Source organism: Triplophysa dalaica, chromosome 6, assembly GCF_015846415.1.
Source record: "Triplophysa dalaica isolate WHDGS20190420 chromosome 6, ASM1584641v1, whole genome shotgun sequence".
NCBI classification, from domain to species: Eukaryota; Metazoa; Chordata; class Actinopteri; order Cypriniformes; family Nemacheilidae; genus Triplophysa; species Triplophysa dalaica.
Genome location: NC_079547.1, coordinates 14,859,889 through 14,879,921, shown reverse-complemented (window position 1 = coordinate 14,879,921; position 20,033 = coordinate 14,859,889). Strand labels below are relative to the sequence as shown.

Below are 20,033 nucleotides of genomic sequence, written 5' to 3'. Positions count from 1 at the left end.
ACTTATACCATTGTCATTTGCCACATTAAAGGTAAAAAAAATTGTCGGTTAATTCCAAACATTGATCAAACTGACTGGAACTACATGTGCTTGAAACGGTTTTATTGCACACCTTCCAGCCAATCAGAATCGAGTATTCAAACAGACCATGGTAAAGTTCATTTTGTTCAGAGTGGAAGACTGTATGCTTATCTTCCAAATGTAATTTTTGTCAATATTTTAGAACATGTTAGTAGGATAGAACACCCGAAGGCTAACGTTCATACATAAAAAACCCAAAACATAATTTTGATTACATTGGACTGTGAATGCAAACAAAATTGCACTGCAATGTTGTTAGCTGTCCGTGCTATTTGTCCGTCTTAGTTTTTTATTATTCTATTTCTATTTCTATTTTTATTCTCAGATCCTTTCAGCACCTCTGAGCCCAAATGAGAGTTTTCTGCGCTACCTTACACTGCCTCAAGATAATGACCTGGCCATTGACCTCCGGCAGACTGCAGTAGTCATAATGGCACACTTAGATCGCCTGGCAGCCCCCTGCAGCCCCCCGCAGTGCACCTCACCCACTTCTAACAAGGTAATGTGTACTGCACGCTCCTGACATTTGTTTGACAGGAAATATGTAGCTTGGTACTGCACTTACCCTTGTAAGTGTGTGCGTTTATATTGGTTTTATGCTTAATTGGTAATTGAACCCATGATATGGGAATAGATTTACTACAGTTTTTTAGCATATGGTTTGTATTATTCATCTTAATCTTACTTCCTGCTAGCTTAGTTTCCCACTTCTTTTGTTGTTTTGGTGAATAAAGCTGCTCTTTTGCTCTAGGAAGCCACAGGGAACCCTCATTTGCATACATTAACGATGATATCCCTCTGCTATCACTGCTGTGATAGTCCTCCAGAGAGGAAAAAATATTTTCTGTTTTTCATCTTCCTTCATTTCTAGGGTACATTGCAAGAGGTGATTGGTTGGGGTCTGCTCGGCTGGAAGCCTTACGCAAATGTGAATGGACCAATTCAGTGCAAAGCACTGTCAAACCTGGGTGTGACACAGATTGTTTGCTCAGAGAAGGAATTTCTTATTCTGACCATCACTGGGGCTGTCTACACTCAAAATTACAAAAGTACCACTCTAGTGAGTCCTGCATTTTGTAAACTCCCACATTGCATTGTTTTTGAACGTTGATAATTTACTGTAGTGCCTAACCCAAATTATGTTTTCCCATCAGGCACCTATGCTAGTCCATGCATTGTCAGCCAGGAAGGTAATGAAGCTGGCAGCTCATCCTGATGGGCAGCACTATCTGGCTCTTTCAGTCAATGGGGAGGTGTTCTCCTGGGGCTGTGGAGACGGAGGCAGACTGGGACATGGAGATACCACGTAAGAGATTTCCGATAACAATGCCATTAAACATGCAGCTCAATCTGTATGACTCATATAGCATTAAAAAGACATAATCATTTAAAGAGGGTTTCTGAAAAAGATCAAGTATTAGTGTAGCCACATCTCTGGCTCTGTTTTATTTTGGATGAAAACATTTTCACATAGAAATTATGTGTGATGCCAGAGTCCAAGTATTGTTATTGTTTCCATATGCTAGATATGGACAGTTTCAATGCAACAACAAACGTTACTGCGCGTACACGCTTTTGTGGCCCAAACTTCTGCTACACATCTGCAAAGAATGGAGTCCCCGGAGATTTTGTATATTGTTTATTGGATTGTATATACACAACATTATATATCACTGATTTATTTTTTAGTTTTAATTCTGTAAACAATAAATGTATATATTTATAGGCAAAGTTAATGAATTATGTAAGGGAACAGTTTACTTTCTTCTAGAAAAAAATACATGTATTCACTTTCACTAACTTTATTTGTTTGAACTCTGTCAGACACACAAAAAACATTTTTAGTTATTACTCCGTAATAACTCTGTGGTCTCTGTAAATGAGTAACTTGGGTGATCAAATACATTCTCTCTTTTTTTACCCCAAATTCCCCAATTCTCTTTTTACACATTAAACAGTGATTTACAACTTCGGTCAATCAAGTTTGTTGCTCTATATTCAGATATTTTATTTTAGATGTATTAAAAAATTTGCAGTCATGTTGCATAGTTGGTCTTTGGGAATAATTTGAAGCTCAGCTTTGAGAAAAATTTAAGGAGGGTTGACAAAAATGTACACACCACACATATTCTTTATTCTGTAGCTCAGGAGAATGGCTACAAAAGATTATTTCTCAAGAGGATTAATAAATATTATTAATAATTACAATTGTAGTCAATGTTTGCTTATTTTTTGCAATTATTTTGCTTTTCTATGCATTTTTGTTTTATTTTAATTAAACCTGTGCTTCCTCATACACTTTGCTTTACTTTAACTCATTCGCCGCCAGCCTCTTTAAAAAAAGTTGCCAAACTACGCCAGCATTTTTTTACATTTTCACCCAACTTTAATGGCTCACATTAAATTTTCTCTAAAGAATATATGGACAAACAATATGTCAAATGAAAGAACAGAGTCTCAGCTTTTAAACAAAAGAAACCGTATTCTTCTATCTTCATTTGTTAGTTTTTTATCACTCCGTAGATGAGGGTAGGTTTCTTAAAAAATGCATCATTTTGATTAAACAGCCGAGATAATTAACGTTTTTTGTCAAAGATTCCGCCCAGATTATACTCAGAACAATCATTAAAAACCACTAAAACATAAACGTTATAGGTTCTGGGATTCTGCACTTTTTCCCAAAGGTGTGTAATAGCGCCACCTGCTGTAAAACAGTACTAACACTGATTGCCGTAAAAACTCGTCTTTGGCGGGGAACCCTTTTTTTTTAATGATGAGATAACTCGTCAATGGCGGTGAAAGAGTTAATGCCAAAATAAATTTGTCCAGTAAATACCTTAGTCCCAGTGAAATTAAAAATAACAATTCCTATTTTTCCTTGAAATGTTGCATCGTTTATAGTAAATATTTTCCAATGTGGGTCTTTTTAAAATTCATGTGCCCTGATAATCTTCAAAAATAATCTGAAAATGCACTTCCGTCCTGAAGTGACTATCCATCTTGAATGACGCAAATTAAATTGCTAGGGCGGAGCATCTGTTAACTCCTCCCCTTCGACTGTCAGACTGTACTGTTATTACATTCAATCAAATCGCAGGGAAAAAACAAGCAAAACCCCACACTTTTTTCTCATTCGAAATTCCATTTCACTTTGAAATTCGTCAGAATACGGAAGTAAGCATGATCGCAACATCCGGTTAACAGGGACATTAAAGTTAAGTGTTTTGTCAATTTTTTACCATACACCTTATATTTTGTTGCCTTAATCGAATCTGAGGGAGCATTAAAAGCTAATAATACAATTGAACATAGTCCTTGCCTCTTTTAGGTACAAAATAATTAGATTAGATTAGATTAGATTCAACTTTATTGTCATTACACATATACAGGTACAGTGTAACGAAATGTAGTTTAGGTCTAACCAGAAGTGCAATTAGCAAGTGCAGATATACAGTGTGAATAAATACAGAATACAATATTAGGAAAATAATTTACGATGGGCATGTACTATGAAAATATGACAATCGGTATGTACTATGAACAATATATACAGAAGGCTATATACTGTGAACATTAATGTACAGGAGGTTATGAACAGATAACAATATAGACTATACAATAGTGCAAGTGACTTGAGTGTGCATTAGTTACAGACATTAGCTATTAAAGTTACAGTGCAGTAGATGAGTTAATGTGGTTATTAAAGGTACGGTGCAATACATGAGTAGATGCAGATATACAGTTACAGTGCAGTAGATGAGTTATTGCAGTTATTAAAGTTACAGTGCAGTAGATGAGTTAATGTGGTTATTAAAGGTACGGTGCAATACATGAGTAGATGCAGATATACAGTCACAGTGCAGTAGATGAGTTAATGCAGTAATTGAAGTTATAGTGCAATAGATGAGTAGATGCAGTTAGTTATGCGATAGATGCAATAATGCAATAGATGAGTTACAGTGCAGTAGGTGAGTTAGTGCAGCTATTAAAGTTACAGTGCAGTAGATGAGTTAATGCAGTTATGAAAGTAGTCCATTAGTGCAAATGAGCATTCAGTGTAATGTTCCTGGTGTGCAAGTGAGCAGTATAGAGTGCAAGTGATGCGTGTAAACAGTCCGGTAGAGCAGATACATGAAGTACTGGTGTGTACAGTTCCGTCATGCATGGCAGCCCTGTAGTGCAATGTAAACATTGTAATAGCAGCATTAAGTTAAAGTTATGAGAGGTAGTGAAATCAGTGGGGAGCAGAGTTCAGTAATGAAACAGTTCTGGGAAAAAAGCTGTTTCCTAGTCTGCTGGTTCTTGCCCGGAGGCACCTGAAGCGCCTAACGGAAGGCAGGAGAGTAAACAGTCTATGAGCGGGGTGAGAGGAGTCCTTGTAATAACACATGTCTTAAGGTTTTGTCTACTTATGTTTGTTTGGCAGGTATTTGGAGGAGCCCACCATGATCGCAATGTTCTCTGGGAGGCCTGCAGGAAAGCAAGTTGTGCATATCGCATGTGGAAGCACATACAGTGCGGCGATCACAGCAGATGGAGAACTGTACACATGGGGCCGCGGAAACTACGGCAGGCTGGGCCACGGTAATCTCCATAACTTGAATTAAAAAATAATGTGTATTCCTTAGCATCCTTTACTCAGAGATGTGTGTATGTTTCCTAAAGGGTCCAGTGAAGATCAGACCACCCCTATGCTGGTGACCGCTCTAAAGGGTCTTAAGGTTATAGCTGTGGCATGTGGCAGTGGTGATGCACAGACCCTCTCTGTCACTGAGAACGGTATGACATCTGAAAAAGAAGCTTTATCGGTGGTCCTACATTCTTATGTTGCTATAAGGACCTTCCCTGCTTATGTTTAGGTCAAGTGTGGTCATGGGGTGACGGGGACTACGGGAAGCTTGGTCGGGGTGGCAGCGACGGCTGTAAGACACCAAAGCTGGTGGAGAAGCTTCAAGATTTGGATATTGTGAAGGTTTGCTGCGGGAGCCAGTTTTCTGTAGCGCTCACTAAAGATGGGCAGGTGTACACCTGGGGCAAAGGAGACAATCAAAGACTCGGCCACGGCACAGATGAGCACGTCCGTTATCCTAAACTACTAGACAGTCTGCAAGGTTCGGTGCTTTGTGTTTTTGATAGTTTTAAAACGAGGTTTAGTGGTTTTGAGAGGAATAAATAGATGACTGCTGCTTTTCTGGAGCCATTTTTCTCCTAATGTGATTTAATTATGAGATTTAAGCCTTTAAACAATTAATTCAGTTTTGATTTGCTTAAAATCATTATTTTTTAAGAGAAAATTAGTCTGTCTAAAAGGTTAGTTCGACCAAAATCTATTTTATTTATTCAAGTAATTTATTCACCCTGTGTGGTTCAAAACCTATACATGACTCTTAACATATTCTTTCTGTTGATATAGGCAAGAGGGTGGTAGATGTAGCGGTGGGCTCCACACACTGTCTGGCCCTCACAGAAGATGGAGAGGTACACAGCTGGGGCAGCAATGACAAACTACAGCACTTTGACACACTCTTCTCCAATAAAAAGCAGCCTAAAGCTCTGCCAGGCCTCAACTCCAAACACATAGTGGGCATCGCCTGTGGGCCTGGTCAGGTATGGTGTATCACGTGTCTACATTGACAGGAAGTGATGTGTCCATTTCTGCCTTGTACATGTTAAGTATGGTTATTTTTTCTCTCAGAGTTTTTCATGGTCGTCATGCTCTGAGTGGTCAGTCGGGCTCCGTGTGCCGTTCGTGGTGGATGTTTGCACTATGACCTTCGAGCAGCTGGACCTTCTTCTGCGACAGGTCAGCGAGGGAATGGACGGCAGCTCTGATTGGCCGCCACCGCAAGAGAAAGAATGCATGGTCGTGGCTGCTCTCAATCTGCTCAGACTACAGGTTAGAGGTCTAAACCTTATTTATCTGTTCTTTCGTTTAAGTTTCAGATTTTATTTTCTTTAATAGATAATAGACACTGCAAAAATGTATTTCGAACTTTCAAGTAACTCCAGCTTCATTTGCTACCTCTACAGCTTCATGCAGCCATCAGTAACCAGGTGGACCCTGAGGATCTGGGTCTGGGCTTGGGCAGCGGGCTTCTTAATAACCTCAAGCAGACGGTGGTGACGCTGGCCAGCAACGCCGGGGTGTTAAACACCGTGCAGGCGGCCGCTCAGGCTGTGCTCCAGAGTGGCTGGTCAGTGCTACTGCCTACTGCAGAGGAAAGAGCAAGAGCCCTGTCCTCACTGCTGCCCAACATAGGTTAGTACTTAACACTTATTTGTGTCTTTTATTTATGGATGGGTTAGTGCTGATAAGTGTTTTCTATTCATTCCTAGCACTTTTAACTGGTAGATCATGGTGCTAACAGTGGCAACGTCATGGGTTTGACTTTCAGATAGCATGCATACTAATAAATATGCAAAATGGAATTTGAATTAGTGGACTGGCACAAGTAATTATTCGGTTGCTGTTTAAAAATGTGATCTGCTTGTTTTGTGTTTCTCGGAGTGAATAAGAGGCACGGGTTTATGTACTACTTGTGTGACGCTCATACAATTTCTAGTGTCTGTATGTCATTGTGAGGATGTTAGATACTAGCTGGTCTGAGAGGTCTCTTCATGTTACGTCAAATGCACACTGAAACTTTATTTTGCTTTTGCAACAACCTTAACAAATTGAGCAGTTGAACAAATTCCACAGATTGAGCAACTGAACAAATTATGACATACCTACATACTGTAGTATACAATAGTATTTTGTATATTACATTTATTTGTAGCATTTACATTGTACTTACAGTATATGTCATAAATTATTCTTTAGTATAGTATAACTACTATGGTATACTAATCCATTGATCAACTTTAGGAATTGTAGCATACTTCAGTTTGCTGTAGTATGTACAGTATGTTTAAAAACACTATGTTATCTAGTGTTTAACAGTTGACTATATTAAATACCACAGTGTACTTCAGTATTTTTCAGGGGAGCAAATTTCTAATATATAGTAAAAAATGGATTACACAGAATCCTATAAAAATTAAAACGGAAGAAATTGAAATTTAAAAAAAAAAAAAAAAAAATTTGGGGGAAAATAAAACAAAATTTAAGTACAGAATTTGTCTTTTGTCTTCAGAACTATATTCTCCCTTACGATGATGTAAAAAATCCAAATCAAATGTGGTGAAACTTTGCGAAAACATTGTATCTGCAATCATAAACATTGTTGTCTGAAAAGGATTAGATACAGCATCTCAAACGACTTCAAAGTTATCTGAACATGATCAGTGGTCAAGTCGTGTGGGGGAAAAGCACAGGCACTGACTTTCATTTTCAAAGTATTCCTGTACAAATACATTAGAGCTAGAATTTGCATTTGGTTGGTTTATAAAATCAGCAATTTTGGTGAGATCTTTCGGCTTGGCACCATAGAATCGGTAAAGATGATGAGCAGTTATGCAAGAAATTCTCTTTTTGCGTTAAAGTCAGTGTGATGGTTATTTCCAGCACATGGGGAGTTGATGGTCAAAATCATTTCTGTGTTTTTCAGCGTCTGCCAATGAAATGAGCGTAAGTCCTGGCCGTCGCTTCATGATCGATCTCCTGGTTGGCAGTCTGATGGCAGATGGAGGGCTGGAGTCTGCTCTGAACGCTGCCATCACGGCCGAGATCCAGGTCAGCATGTTTTATTCATCCGTCGTTTCATCATTTATTCACCCTCAAAACCCAACAGAGCCCTGCCCACCGGAGAAATTTCACTATCCACGAGGGAAACAGTGCCACATATTTCAAGAATACTCCCTATACGCAAAATATCACCTCTGTCATTCATTGCATGGAAGTTCTGGAATGTAACATTACAACTGTTTTTATGCGTCCCTACACAAGGACATCGAAGCAAAGAAGGAGGCCCAAAAAGAGAAGGAGATTGATGAGCAGGAGGCAAGCGCTTCTTCTCTGCATCGTTGTCGCACCACCCTGGACAAAGACCTGATCAACACTGGCATCTACGAGTCTGCCAATAAACAGAGCCTCCCATTGGTTCAGCTGGTGCAACAGCTGCTCAGGTACTGGAGCGGCTCGCATCCACTGCATCAGTGCATTAAACATCCCAATTATTTTCTGCTCAATGAAATTCTCTCATTATTAACTCACCCTCATGCCATACTCCATGCATATTACTTCCTTTCTTTAGCAGAACACAAATAAAGAACTGATTATAAGACACAGTCACTGTACATATTTACTTTGAGGAACTCTAAAGAAAGTCAAGACTCTATGGTGTGTTTTGTTTACAGGAACATTGCTTCACAGACCATAGCTCGTCTTAAAGAAGTGGCACGTCGCATTTTGAACTGCCAAGACACTGAGCAGGTCAGCAAGGAACGTTCGGCTTCTCTGGACCTTTTGCTGCGCTTTCAGAGGCTGCTGGTCTGCAAGCTGTATGTGGGTGTCAATGGCACAGTCGGTGTAGGAGGATACAGTAAGTAACCACAATTTCTTCAGGCATGACCTCAAGATTCAGCAAGAACTTGATCTAGTTAACACTAACTCTTATTGTCAAAGCTCTAAGTCACTCTGAGATTCTAGGAGTGGGATCTTTGTTGAAGAAATACATGGCTTTGCTGTGCACACACATCGGGGACATACTTCCTGTGTCCACCAGCATCGCCCATAACAGCCACCGGCACTTCGCAGAAGTGGCACGTGTACTTGAAGGAGACCTGACAGGTGAAAATGGGAGTTCAGTATTATTGCACTTTTCCTTGTGATAAAAGCCAGTTTCTGACATTTAAAGGGACACTACAGAGTATTTTTAAACCTATATTCAGTTTTTGTGTAATTGTAATATCTATCTTTTCTTCTTAAAAAATGTAAAAGCATTAGAAGAACTTAAAAGTAAACAAGGAACGACTCTTTCTTCAGTAACTTCTCTTCTGTTCTCTCTTTAGGTGTATTGCTCCCAGAGCTGATCGTATCCATTGTGCTGCTGCTGACTCGCGATGCTGGCCTGATGCAGGAGACCGGATCCATCCCTCTCCTCGCGGCTTTGCATGAGCACCTGGATCGTTTCAACCATCTCGCTCCTGGTGCGGAAAGAGATGACAATGAGGATCTCGCCTGGCCTGGACTCATGGGTACGAGATCATTATGTCCCCACACTTCCTTCTTAAAAGGTCTGATTCCTTGTGTAATGCCCTGTTTCCATGCAGGTTTAATTCTTAACGGCTCGAGTTCCAAGAACAACGAGGAAGTGTCGCTTATCCGAAAAGCTGACTTGGAGAACCACAATAAGGATGGTGGCTTCTGGACCGTCATTGATGGGAAGGTCTATGATATCAAAGACTTCCAGGCTCAGACTTTGACTGGGAACAGCATCCTTGGTATGAAGATGTGTAATATGCATCGCTATTTAAACATTTTTTTTATAGTCATGAGGAGAATACATCATGTTCTGTAGTAGATTTTTGTTCCACAGCCCAGTTTGCAGGAGAAGATCCTGTGGTGGCTTTGGAAGCAGCACTTCAGTTTGAAGACACAAGGGAGTCTATGCAAGCTTTCTGTGTGGGCCAGTACATAGAGGTATATCCGCCTTTATACAAACCTATCAATAGGGCTGCACGATTTGAAGAAAAAATCGAATTGTGATTTTTCTGACCAAAATTGCGATTTGCGATTTAAATGCGATTTGACTACTATTAAAAAAAAGAGCTAGGTTTTGTTGTGTTGGTTTTAACAGCATGCTTTAAAGAAAGACCAAGCAAAATCACAAACTATTGAAACGTTATCCCACTGTTTATTTAAAACCACTTACACTGTGGTCATTTTTTAAATAAAGTTGTCATGCAAAAATGTCATGACAAATTAAGAGAATAACAGCAGTATCTTAAATACCTAAATTAACAAGTATATATAAAACCTTAAACTTTTAAGATCCCAAACACACTGTAAACAATTACAGTTATGTATGGCGTCTGTTATTTTGGCCTACCATTGTGAAAATTTGTCGTAGAGTGTGCTTATTTCAAACGCGTGAGCAATCGTGTCGCGAGGTCGACACGGACTTTCAAAATAATTTCAAACATAAGCGTTGCTTTTTCTTTTAGGTACCAAGTCGTCTGCTGCTGCAGGACTTTGTGCTTCAGCAGACATTACGTTACTTTGTTGCGAATTTGAACTGCTGCTCCCGGTCGCGCTCATCTTTCCAAAACGATGTTCTTTGCTAATTCAAAGCATGTACAGTAGAGATGCGCTGATAAGTTAAAATGTCACCCGCACCCGCTGCTTCGATAAATTATCCGCCCGCACGCACGTATAGTTTTCTCTGATATAGATATCCGGACCCGATCGTTACTTTAATTACTCAGCAAATTTTATAGCACTGTCTTTGTCTGTAAATGCTTAAATCTAATCTTTCGAGTGATGTACCATATAAGAGGTACCAGTCTTATGGCTTTCATATACATACAGTGTCTCACTGTCGTTGCATATTACATACCCAGCACTTGATTCGTTAAACCACTTCGCTGAAACGCTCCCACACGGTACTTATCTTTCCTACCTTTTGTTTTGTTTTTAATTCTCCCTTTTTAAATTTCTCTCGGATCCGTTTTGCCTCCATTTCTGCTTTAAGAAATAGACCGTCATCTACCGTCGCCACGCGCGCATTTGTTTTAAATTTCTGCAAATTAGCGCCTGATTAAAAATGCATTTAAAACATGTTCGTATTTTTTGAGAAATTTTGTTAATATTGTATATGATATCATCCATTTATTACCCGACCCGCGGATCATCCATCTACAGCGCCCACGGATATAACCGCCATCCGCGCATCACTAAAGTTTTAAAATGCTCCCTATTGGATAAACGTAAAATTGCTATCAAATACTACGTAGGTGCATTATCTTATTTAAAGCCCTTTTAATCTAAATAATCGCAACTTTTGCGATTTGAACATCGCACTCCTTCAAATTGCGATTTCGGTTTAAAAACGATTAATCGTGCAGGCCTACCTATCAATTTGAGCCCACTTTATTAGAAAAATCTCACGTTGTGGTTCTGATTGGCTGATTCATTCTTGTCTTTCTCCAGCCCAATCAGGAGACGGTGACAACGCCTGACCTCAGCAGTTTGTCCTCCCCTCTGATAGATGCTGAGAGGAACCTTGGTCTACTGCTAGGTTTACACGCATCCTATCTGGCTATGAGCACCCCTCTCTCTCGCATAGAGATAGAATGTGCCAGTGAGTCCGTTTATTCATATTATAGTATTGCAAGTGTCGTTTTAGACCTAGGCAGATTTAAAGGGATAGTTTCATTTTCAAAATGAAAATTCTGTCATCATTACTCAACCTCTTGTCATTTCAAACCTATAGCCTTCTTTCTTCTGCAGAAAGAAGATATTTTAAAGATTGTTAATAACAGGAAACCATTGGTCCCCATTGACTTAAATAGGTTTTGTCTCCATACAAAAGTAGTTTGTTTTTGTTAACCTACATTCTTCAAAACATCTTTTTTTGTGAAGAAGAAAATCTCACGGGTTTAAAATGACATGAGGTTGTGCAAATGATGACAGATTTTTTTGGGAGGGGATTATTTTTTTATAAATTAACCTGATTTTTATATTCAAAGATGGAATAGTAGATTGGGAACCAATGGAGTTTTAACATTCTAAATGAAGGTTTCCCCATTTTAAAACTCCTTTATACTTTGTCCTTCAAGAATGGCTCCAGTCATCGATATTCTTCGGTGGTCTCCAGACGAGTCAGATCCATTATAATTATAATGAGGAGAAGGATGAGGACCACTGTAGCTCACCAGGGACCACCACACCAGACAAATCCAAGCTCTACTGCCGAAGAATCACCCTAAGCGATCACGCCCAGCCATTCCTGCAGGCCATTGCTGACAACACCACCCAGGACCACACTGTGAAGGTCAAACACACAATACAATTGTTTTTTTTTGTTTTATTGAGAATCTTTTCATGGCTCATCCAATCAGATTTCAGAATGTTTTACAAATGTTTTCCAACGGTTAATCTTTGATGCTTTTTGTTTCTGTGCAGGACTTCTTATGCCAAATCGAGCGCTGCTGTAAACAGTACCATCTCATTACTCCCATCACATTCCCTACAGAACACCCAGTGGAGGAAGTGGGCCGTCTGCTGCTCTGCTGTCTTCTTAAGCATCAAGACCTCGGTAACCATACAACAGACAGTTTCGTTTTTTCAGTTTTTATGTTTCTCAATTCTTTTTGTCTGAACAAACTGGTTCTTCTACAAACTGTGTTTTTTTTCTTTTTTGTGAACCGTTTTAACTGTTATCTGTAAGGGATAAAAAGGAATTCCGGTTTCTTGCACAGGTCATGTTGCCCTCTCGCTCGTGGATCAATGTGCCTTGGTTGTGGACCAGGGGAAACAGAGATCCCTCCCCAAATCTGTGATTGCCGTGTGTCGAATGGTGTACCAGGCAAAATGTTCTTTGATCAAAGTGAGCAAGATGAGTATAGCTGGTGGAACGCCTCACAATGACCTAATGACCTGATATTTGACCTCTCCTGTCTGATTTTTACTCTAGACTCACCAAGAGCAGGGGCGCTCTTATAAGGAGGTGTGCGCTCCAGTGATCGAGAGGCTGCGTTTCCTGTTTAATGAACTTAGACCTGCGGTCAGCAATGACCTCTCCATCGTGTCCAAACTGAAGCTGCTGAGCTCACAACCTCGTTGGAAGAGGATCGCACAGAAACTCATCCGAGATCGCCGCAAAAAAAAAGGTAGTTAAATGACGTTTAAATGAATGCTAATATAATTTGACTCAATATAAACTTTATTACAAGGTTGTTTGATTGTTTCTCACAGTGCCCAAAAAGTCTGAGTCAGCTGATGTGGAGGAGTGCAAGCTTGAGAGGGAAGGGACCAATGAGGAGCCATCTGCTCCGATAAGCCCCGCCCCTGTGGACAAAAAGCAGACCACGATCAAGTCCCAAAAGGTTGGCGGTTTTCTGTTTATGAAGAAAAATTTCTTCAAATACCTTATAATAACAGAATAACATAACATTTTAGTTTGTATTGAATTGTAATAAGCATGGAGATGATTTTGTGTTTTGATATTTTTTAAGTCGGTGGATGTTTAAGTGTGTAATTGTGTGACAGGATAAATGGCAGCCTTTGCTAAACACCATTGGCAGTGTTCAGAAGTACCGCTGGCTTCGGCACAACGTTCATGGTTCCTCTCAGTCCAGCCTCATGAGCACCATTGTGGAGTTTGCTTTAAAAGAGGAGCCGCTGGATGTGGAGAAGATGAGGAAGTGCCTCCTAAAACAGGTAGTTTAACTAGTTATTCTACCTCCTCAAGAAAGACCCAACATGACACTTAAATAACAAAGGGACTTTATTTAAATACGTAACTATTATAGCTCTTTCTACTACATCGATGTGATGACATCTCACTCTTGTGTCCAGCTGGAGCGAGCTGAGGTCAGACTGGAGGGTATAGACACTATGCTGAAGCTGGTGTCCAAATGCTTCCTCCTTCCTTCTGTACAGTACGCCATGCTTTGCGGCTGGCAGAGAGTCATTCCTGAAGCGACAAATATTGGGTAGGTACCAAATAAACGTTTGCTGATATACAGTAATTATATGATGTTTGTGTTCTGAAGATGTGTTTCCTGAATAGGGAACCTTTGTCCGATTGTCTGAGGGACGTAGATCTGATTCCTCCATTTAACCGCATGTTGCTAGAGGTGACTTTTGGTAAGCTTTATGCGTGGTCCATCCAGAACATCCGCAACATCCTGCTGGAGGCCAGTGTGAAGTTCAATGAGCTGGGTATGTGTGAAGTCAATCATTCCTAACATTATTAAATCATTTAGCATTTAGATTATTTAAATTCTAGATTATTCATTTAAAACTTTAAAGGGCCCCAAATGCAGACCTTTTACAAAATGTAATATAAATCTTGGGATTCTACAGAATGTGTCTGCAAAGTTTCAGCTCAAAATACACCACACAGCTTTTATTAAACTGTGCCATACGTGCCCATGTTTTTGACGCATGATGCACTAGATGGGTGATGAGGGATGATCCAGACAGTGTAAACATTACCATTGAAGTCTAGTGTCACGCGAGTGGTTGCACGTGAGTGCCCTCCTGGTTCAGAGACATGATGGCCCAGAGCTGATCATTTGCGCGATCATACGCTCAAATCCGCTTAGAAAACACAACGTATCTGACCCGTTTCAATTCTACACAGAATATTGAAAGTTAAGGCTATATGGAAGAGATCAGACATCACAGCCTTGATGAATGAAGAAGACAAACGCCAGTGTCACTCACAAACGTAAATAACAAGCTTCAAATGACACATCACTGGAATCACTGATCCTCCTATTCTTTTCAATAGACCTTTACAACACTGTGGGTATGACGTTGTTAAATACAGCTTTGCCCGGCTAACTGTGTGCCGTAAACTAAACGCTATTGGTTATTTTAAAAGGGGGTGGGGACACCCGATATCCCTGCCTATGACTGCTGATCAGCAGTCCATCACTAGTCATAGGCCCTCAGGGCTCAATCCATGTGACGCCAGGTTACTGAAAGAATGCCAAAAGCTGAATGGGTGGATTTTATCATTTTTGGGTGGTTCTGTACACACACTCCTGACACACAGATATGTTCAAACAACATTTAAAAGTGCATTTTCTGCATTAGGGGTCCTTTAAATAAGATGTTTGTTCATGCTTTATGTTTGTTATGTGTTTGTCATTGATAACATGTAGGACTTTCTATCTTCCTCAGAACACAACAGAAGATATTTTGAAGAATGTTGGTGGCTAAACTACGACAGTGCCCTTTGACTTCTTTTTGTATGGATACAAACCCAATGCAAGTCAATGGGTACTGTCGTTTTTCGCTTGCCAACATTCTTCAAAACATCTTCTTTTGTGTTTTACTGAAGACGGAAAGCCATGCAGGTCTTACATGACAAGAGTGCGTGTAAATAATGACAGCATTTTCATTTTTGGGTGATGTTTACCTTGAAGTGCAGTATTGCTGATTATAATTTTGGATCTTTCTTCAGGTGTGCAGCCAGTTCCACTGCAAACCATCACTAATGAGAACCCAGCGGGCCCCAGTCTGGGTACCATCCCTCAGGCACGCTTCTTGATGTCCATGCTTCACATGCTCACTCTCAAACATGGAGCCAACAGCCTCAGCCTACTTCTTAACTCCGGCATCCTCGCACTCACCCAAAGCGTTCTCAGACTCATCGGTTAGCACCACATTCCCCACCACAAGATTTGTTTTCTTTTGGAGATAGACGTATATTTAAGGATCATTTTAGAATTTTCATTAGGGTCATATCTACAGTTCGATAACTTTCAAGTCCCACGTTTTGTATTAGTAATATTTAATGTTGGCTGATTCAAGGCCACTTTGTAAAAAGATCTGAAAATCAATAAAATTTTGTACATTACAGAGTTCCTTTATGATTTGTGAAGAGTTTTGAAGTCCAAAATGTATTGAATTGTAACAATGATTTGATATAATTATACAAAAATATATATATTTTTTTATAAAAGATTCTTGTTGAGATGTGAAAGTGTTTTGAGTTTGCTGTAAATGCGGTGGTGGTTTACAGGTCCCAGCTCCGACAGCACTGAGGAGGAGCTGAGCTCTGCCACTCATGGAGGATCTGCTACAGTTCTTGAAGAGTCCAGGAAAGAGACAGCCCCCACCCCTCTCCCTGCATCTGGTCCTGAGCTGGCTGCTATGATGAAGATCGGCACTAGGGTCATGAGAGGACCTGACTGGAAGTGGGGAGACCAGGTAAGCTAAATACTTCATGTATGATGAATCGGTTCCACCAGTTCAGCATTCTTAAGTCCTGACAATGGCAAGTTGGTGCATTAAGGTGTTTGTATGCTGTTTGTAGGATGGCCCACCGCCAGGGCTTGGGCGTGTGATTGGGGAATTAGGGGAAGATGGCTGGATTCGAGTTCAGTGGGATACCAGCAGCACTAACTCTTATAGGATGGGCAAAGAGGGCAAGTATGACCTTAAACTGGCTGAGCCACCACCTGCCGCACAACCCGCCACAGAAGACTCGGACACTGAAGATGACATAGGTGAGAGCTACTTTTTTTGTACAGTTAAATCCACGAGACCATAAATACAGAGTATCTCATCCATCACCCATCTTAAGGCGTTTTATTGCCTTCTCACGTTACCATGTTGAATTATGGGTCAATTTGTGATGTAAAAAATGAAAGAAATGTAAAAGTTGTCGTTGCAGATTTACGTTACATTTATGCATTTGGCAGACGCTATTATCCAAAGCAACTTGCATTAAACTATATATCTGTATTTGTGTATGTACGATCCCTGAGATCAAACCCATGATATTGCTGTTGCTAGCGCCATGCTCTAACCACTGAGCTGCCAGAAAGCAAGATGATATTCAAGTCACATTTATTTATCCTCTGGAATATTGGTTTATATTTGTTCTGTCTGTGGTGTCTCTCAGAAGGGGAAGTGATGGAGAAGAGTGCTCACCCTACTGCCATCATGTTGACCAGTACAGTAAACCTGTTAAAGACGCTGTCTCTGTCCTCTGGGATTCATGCTGAAGTGATGCAGACAGAGGCTGTTAGCACTCTGTGTGGTCTGCTCAGGATACTAGTGGAGAGCGGTGCGAATGACAAGACTGGTAAGTGTTCTTGCCTGAATGTCTGGTGTAAAGGAATAGCTCATCCAAAAATAAAAAGTCTGATAATATTTATTCACCCTCATGTCATTCAAAGTTTGTTTATAAGTTTAGTGTTGTTTGCTTACCAGCATTCTTCAAAATGCCTTCTTTTGCATTCTGCAGAAGAAAGAAAGTCATACAGGGTTGGGTGCGACATTAGGTTAAAAAATGTATGAAAGAATTTTCATTTTTGGGTGAGCTATCCCTTGAAATTAAATGAAATGGTTATAGTCTACACATAATAGTGTTGGGCGATGTCTACCAAGTTTTCATCGGACGATGCCTACAGTAAAACATTGTGATGGACGATGGCATCGGGGGCGCGGGGTTATATCAGTTTGCTGGATTGCTATCTGGCAAAACATTAAATGAATTACATCAGGGTTCCAGACTGCCACCAAATAGCATTTTGCCACCAATTTTCAAGACAGCCTACTTTTCAACAAGTATTTGTGCATGTTCGTCCAGCACGAACATTTTGAATTACTTCCTGTTGTTATTTCACGTTGAAAGACAAGTAGATTGTGAGCCCACCAGTATAGGATATGTGCTATTAGTTAACTGCGCGGGTCACGCTGCACTGATATTTCCCGCTGCCATCATGGACGCGAACAGTTCAGGTCGTCATTGACAAGTTTACACACACACAGCTTGAGCGCGTTACTTAGATTCACTGTTTGCTTTCACTTTCTACCTCTGTCAAGTCTCGCGCACACACACGCGATTTGTAGCTTCCAAATCATACTCGACCGCAGAAAATCGCGAATGGACGAGCTTGACGCATGCAAAGAATGTCATACTGTGTCTCGGCTGTCAACATTTGTTGTGCTGTACGGGTATGGGATGTGCGGACGACCGCAGAAACTCCTGATGACGAAAATTACATCATGCAGGGGAACCACCATGCCAGCCCAACATCGTGATGGCCCAACCGTAACACATAATCCTTTAAATCAGTGGTTCTCAACTGTGGCCCGCGAGATCCATTCTCCTGCAGAGTTTAGCCCCAACTCTGATTTAACACCTGAAGAGGCTAATCAGTGACTTCAGAAACAGACGCGTTCAACTTAATGCTGGGCTGCGCAGATTGTTTGGCATATCGCATTAAAGTGCGGCGAGAGCGATTCAAATGTGTGCAGAGCAATCTGCAACACTTAAATGTCATACGGTGATAAACTGCTTTATATGTTTAAAGGGACAGTTTACCCAAAAATGAAAATTCTGTCATCATTTACTCATCTTCAGGTTGTTCCAAACCTGTAACCATTTCTTTGTTCTGCTAAACACAAAGGAAGATATTAGGAAGAATATATGTAACCAAACTGATCTCATCGCCTTTTGACTCCCATAGAATTTGAATTACCTTCAATGTCAGTCAGTGGGGGCCGAGATGTGTTTGGTTACTGACATTCTTCCAAAAATCTTTATCTGTGTTCATCAGAACAAAGATATGTATACAAGTCTGGAGAAACCTGAGAATGAGTCAATGATGACAGAATTTCATTTTTGGGTGGACTGTCCCTTTAAAGGTTAAAACCTTTTTACAGCTGCCTGTCTGCCTTAGAACATTGTTGCATAAACGCTAATAAACAATTATTACTTTTTTTATTATAATCTTACCATTGTTACTGTAATTTATTTCTATATTATTTGTAGTGCAACAAGCAGGATTTATGTAATTGGGTTGTGTTCTTATATGGACATAGGAATACAAATGCCTCTCAATTTCTATACAAGCATTGAAATGCTGCTACATTTTGATCTATATATCCTTCCCTCTCTTCTTCAGGTTGTTCCTCTTATAAGCTGGTGTCCCGTGAACAGCACAGGACCTGGTGCACTCTTGGATTTATTCGCAGTATAGCACTAATGCCTCAGATGTGCAGCACTCTCAGTTCAATAGCCTGGATCAATCTACTCATACGAATCGTGGAGGGACATCAATCCTTCACTGCCGTCACACTACAGAGACAGGTACTACTCTAATGCACCATAACTGTGTTCAATATATTGTAGCATACTACTCTTATTTTTGTGTAGGCCTATACATGAGTTACCCTTTATTTTTGATGACACAAATAACCTTGTAAGGAGCAACATAGACAACATCTTTTCTTGAATGCATACTACATGTACTATGGAATTCAAATAATCGATTATAGTATTCGATTCTAAATATGGCTCTATTTGGTACTTTAATGTGTAAATACAATCCAAATAGTACTAGAGGATTTAAATCAGGACTATCTTTAGGTCACATTTTAAAACATGTCTCCTCGCTCCCTGGCAGATTCTTGCTCTCCGGCTGCTGCAAGCAGTGTTGCCATCCTGGGACAAAACAGATCGCACTCAGGATATGAAGTTCTTGGTGGAAAAACTCTTTGGTTTCCTGGGCAGTCTCCTCAGCACTTGTTCCTCAGACCTGCCTCTCCTTAGGGGTACTGTATATTTAATCTTACTTACTATAAATCCTACCTTACTATGTTCCGTTTTTTAATGTCGTTTGTTTTTTTGCATTTATTATGTATATTTGTTTTTTTATAGACGGTTCTATGCGTAGAAGAAAGTCGCGCCCTCAAGCCTCTCTGACAGCCACCCACAGCAGTACATTAGCAGAGGAAATAGTCGCCGTACTCCGTACGCTTCACTCCCTCAGCCAATGGAACGGCCTCATTAACGAATACATTAACTCCCAGCTCAGCGGTATCGGTGACATCATGGCAGGCAGACATCCGGAAGCAGTAAGTCAGAATTTGAATGTCTTTTTTTACGTAGTTTAATTGTTACAACTATTACAAGTGCACTTTAACCCTAAATTTCAGGTGGTGCTTGAAGACTACCTCCCCAATGCCGAAGCTCCAGCAGTTGGCAGTTTGATGGCTGTCTTGGCAGTCATTGGTGGGATCGATGCGAGGCTGCGTCTTGGTGGACCTGTTGTTCACGAGGAATACGGGGAGGGCACCGTGACTCGCATTACGCCTAAAGGACGAATCACTGTGCAGTTTCACGAAATGAGGAACTGCAAAGTGTGCCTGCTCAGCCAGCTCAAACCGGTATATGGTCCACCACGTAGAGTGCAGATGGACAGCAGACTGTGATTTGTAGAATATATTTAAAAGAGTGTTTATTTGGTAGATTTATGGCAGGATGCCATGACCTTGACATGTTTAACAGCAATACACTTTGTGAAAGACTTATTACATT

The 20,033-nt window shown here is 40.4% G+C and overlaps 1 protein-coding gene across 9 annotated transcripts in view; it reads left to right on the top strand.

The window, feature by feature from the left end:
• The window catches only part of herc2 (HECT and RLD domain containing E3 ubiquitin protein ligase 2), a 62,510-nt gene that overhangs the window by 19,390 nt on the left and 23,087 nt on the right, over positions 1 to 20,033 (top strand). For 7 of the 9 annotated variants that reach the window (XM_056751337.1, XM_056751335.1, XM_056751336.1 and 4 more), the window contains 33 exons: positions 407 to 580; positions 953 to 1,141; positions 1,236 to 1,387; positions 4,508 to 4,665; positions 4,747 to 4,860; positions 4,941 to 5,192; positions 5,495 to 5,688; positions 5,777 to 5,977; positions 6,112 to 6,340; positions 7,632 to 7,756; positions 7,970 to 8,148; positions 8,380 to 8,564; positions 8,648 to 8,812; positions 9,034 to 9,219; positions 9,295 to 9,465; positions 9,546 to 9,664; positions 11,174 to 11,324; positions 11,803 to 12,017; positions 12,149 to 12,281; positions 12,445 to 12,572; positions 12,660 to 12,855; positions 12,941 to 13,071; positions 13,235 to 13,405; positions 13,544 to 13,680; positions 13,758 to 13,909; positions 15,162 to 15,353; positions 15,723 to 15,910; positions 16,017 to 16,209; positions 16,608 to 16,790; positions 18,619 to 18,803; positions 19,120 to 19,267; positions 19,374 to 19,570; positions 19,652 to 19,882. In XM_056751337.1, the coding sequence (XP_056607315.1) occupies positions 407 to 580; positions 953 to 1,141; positions 1,236 to 1,387; positions 4,508 to 4,665; positions 4,747 to 4,860; positions 4,941 to 5,192; positions 5,495 to 5,688; positions 5,777 to 5,977; positions 6,112 to 6,340; positions 7,632 to 7,756; positions 7,970 to 8,148; positions 8,380 to 8,564; positions 8,648 to 8,812; positions 9,034 to 9,219; positions 9,295 to 9,465; positions 9,546 to 9,664; positions 11,174 to 11,324; positions 11,803 to 12,017; positions 12,149 to 12,281; positions 12,445 to 12,572; positions 12,660 to 12,855; positions 12,941 to 13,071; positions 13,235 to 13,405; positions 13,544 to 13,680; positions 13,758 to 13,909; positions 15,162 to 15,353; positions 15,723 to 15,910; positions 16,017 to 16,209; positions 16,608 to 16,790; positions 18,619 to 18,803; positions 19,120 to 19,267; positions 19,374 to 19,570; positions 19,652 to 19,882 (5,724 nt within the window). The remainder of the gene's footprint in view (positions 1 to 406; positions 581 to 952; positions 1,142 to 1,235; positions 1,388 to 4,507; positions 4,666 to 4,746; positions 4,861 to 4,940; positions 5,193 to 5,494; positions 5,689 to 5,776; positions 5,978 to 6,111; positions 6,341 to 7,631; positions 7,757 to 7,969; positions 8,149 to 8,379; positions 8,565 to 8,647; positions 8,813 to 9,033; positions 9,220 to 9,294; positions 9,466 to 9,545; positions 9,665 to 11,173; positions 11,325 to 11,802; positions 12,018 to 12,148; positions 12,282 to 12,444; positions 12,573 to 12,659; positions 12,856 to 12,940; positions 13,072 to 13,234; positions 13,406 to 13,543; positions 13,681 to 13,757; positions 13,910 to 15,161; positions 15,354 to 15,722; positions 15,911 to 16,016; positions 16,210 to 16,607; positions 16,791 to 18,618; positions 18,804 to 19,119; positions 19,268 to 19,373; positions 19,571 to 19,651; positions 19,883 to 20,033) is intronic. The other 2 variants (XM_056751341.1, XM_056751340.1) reach the window with 1 other exon arrangement.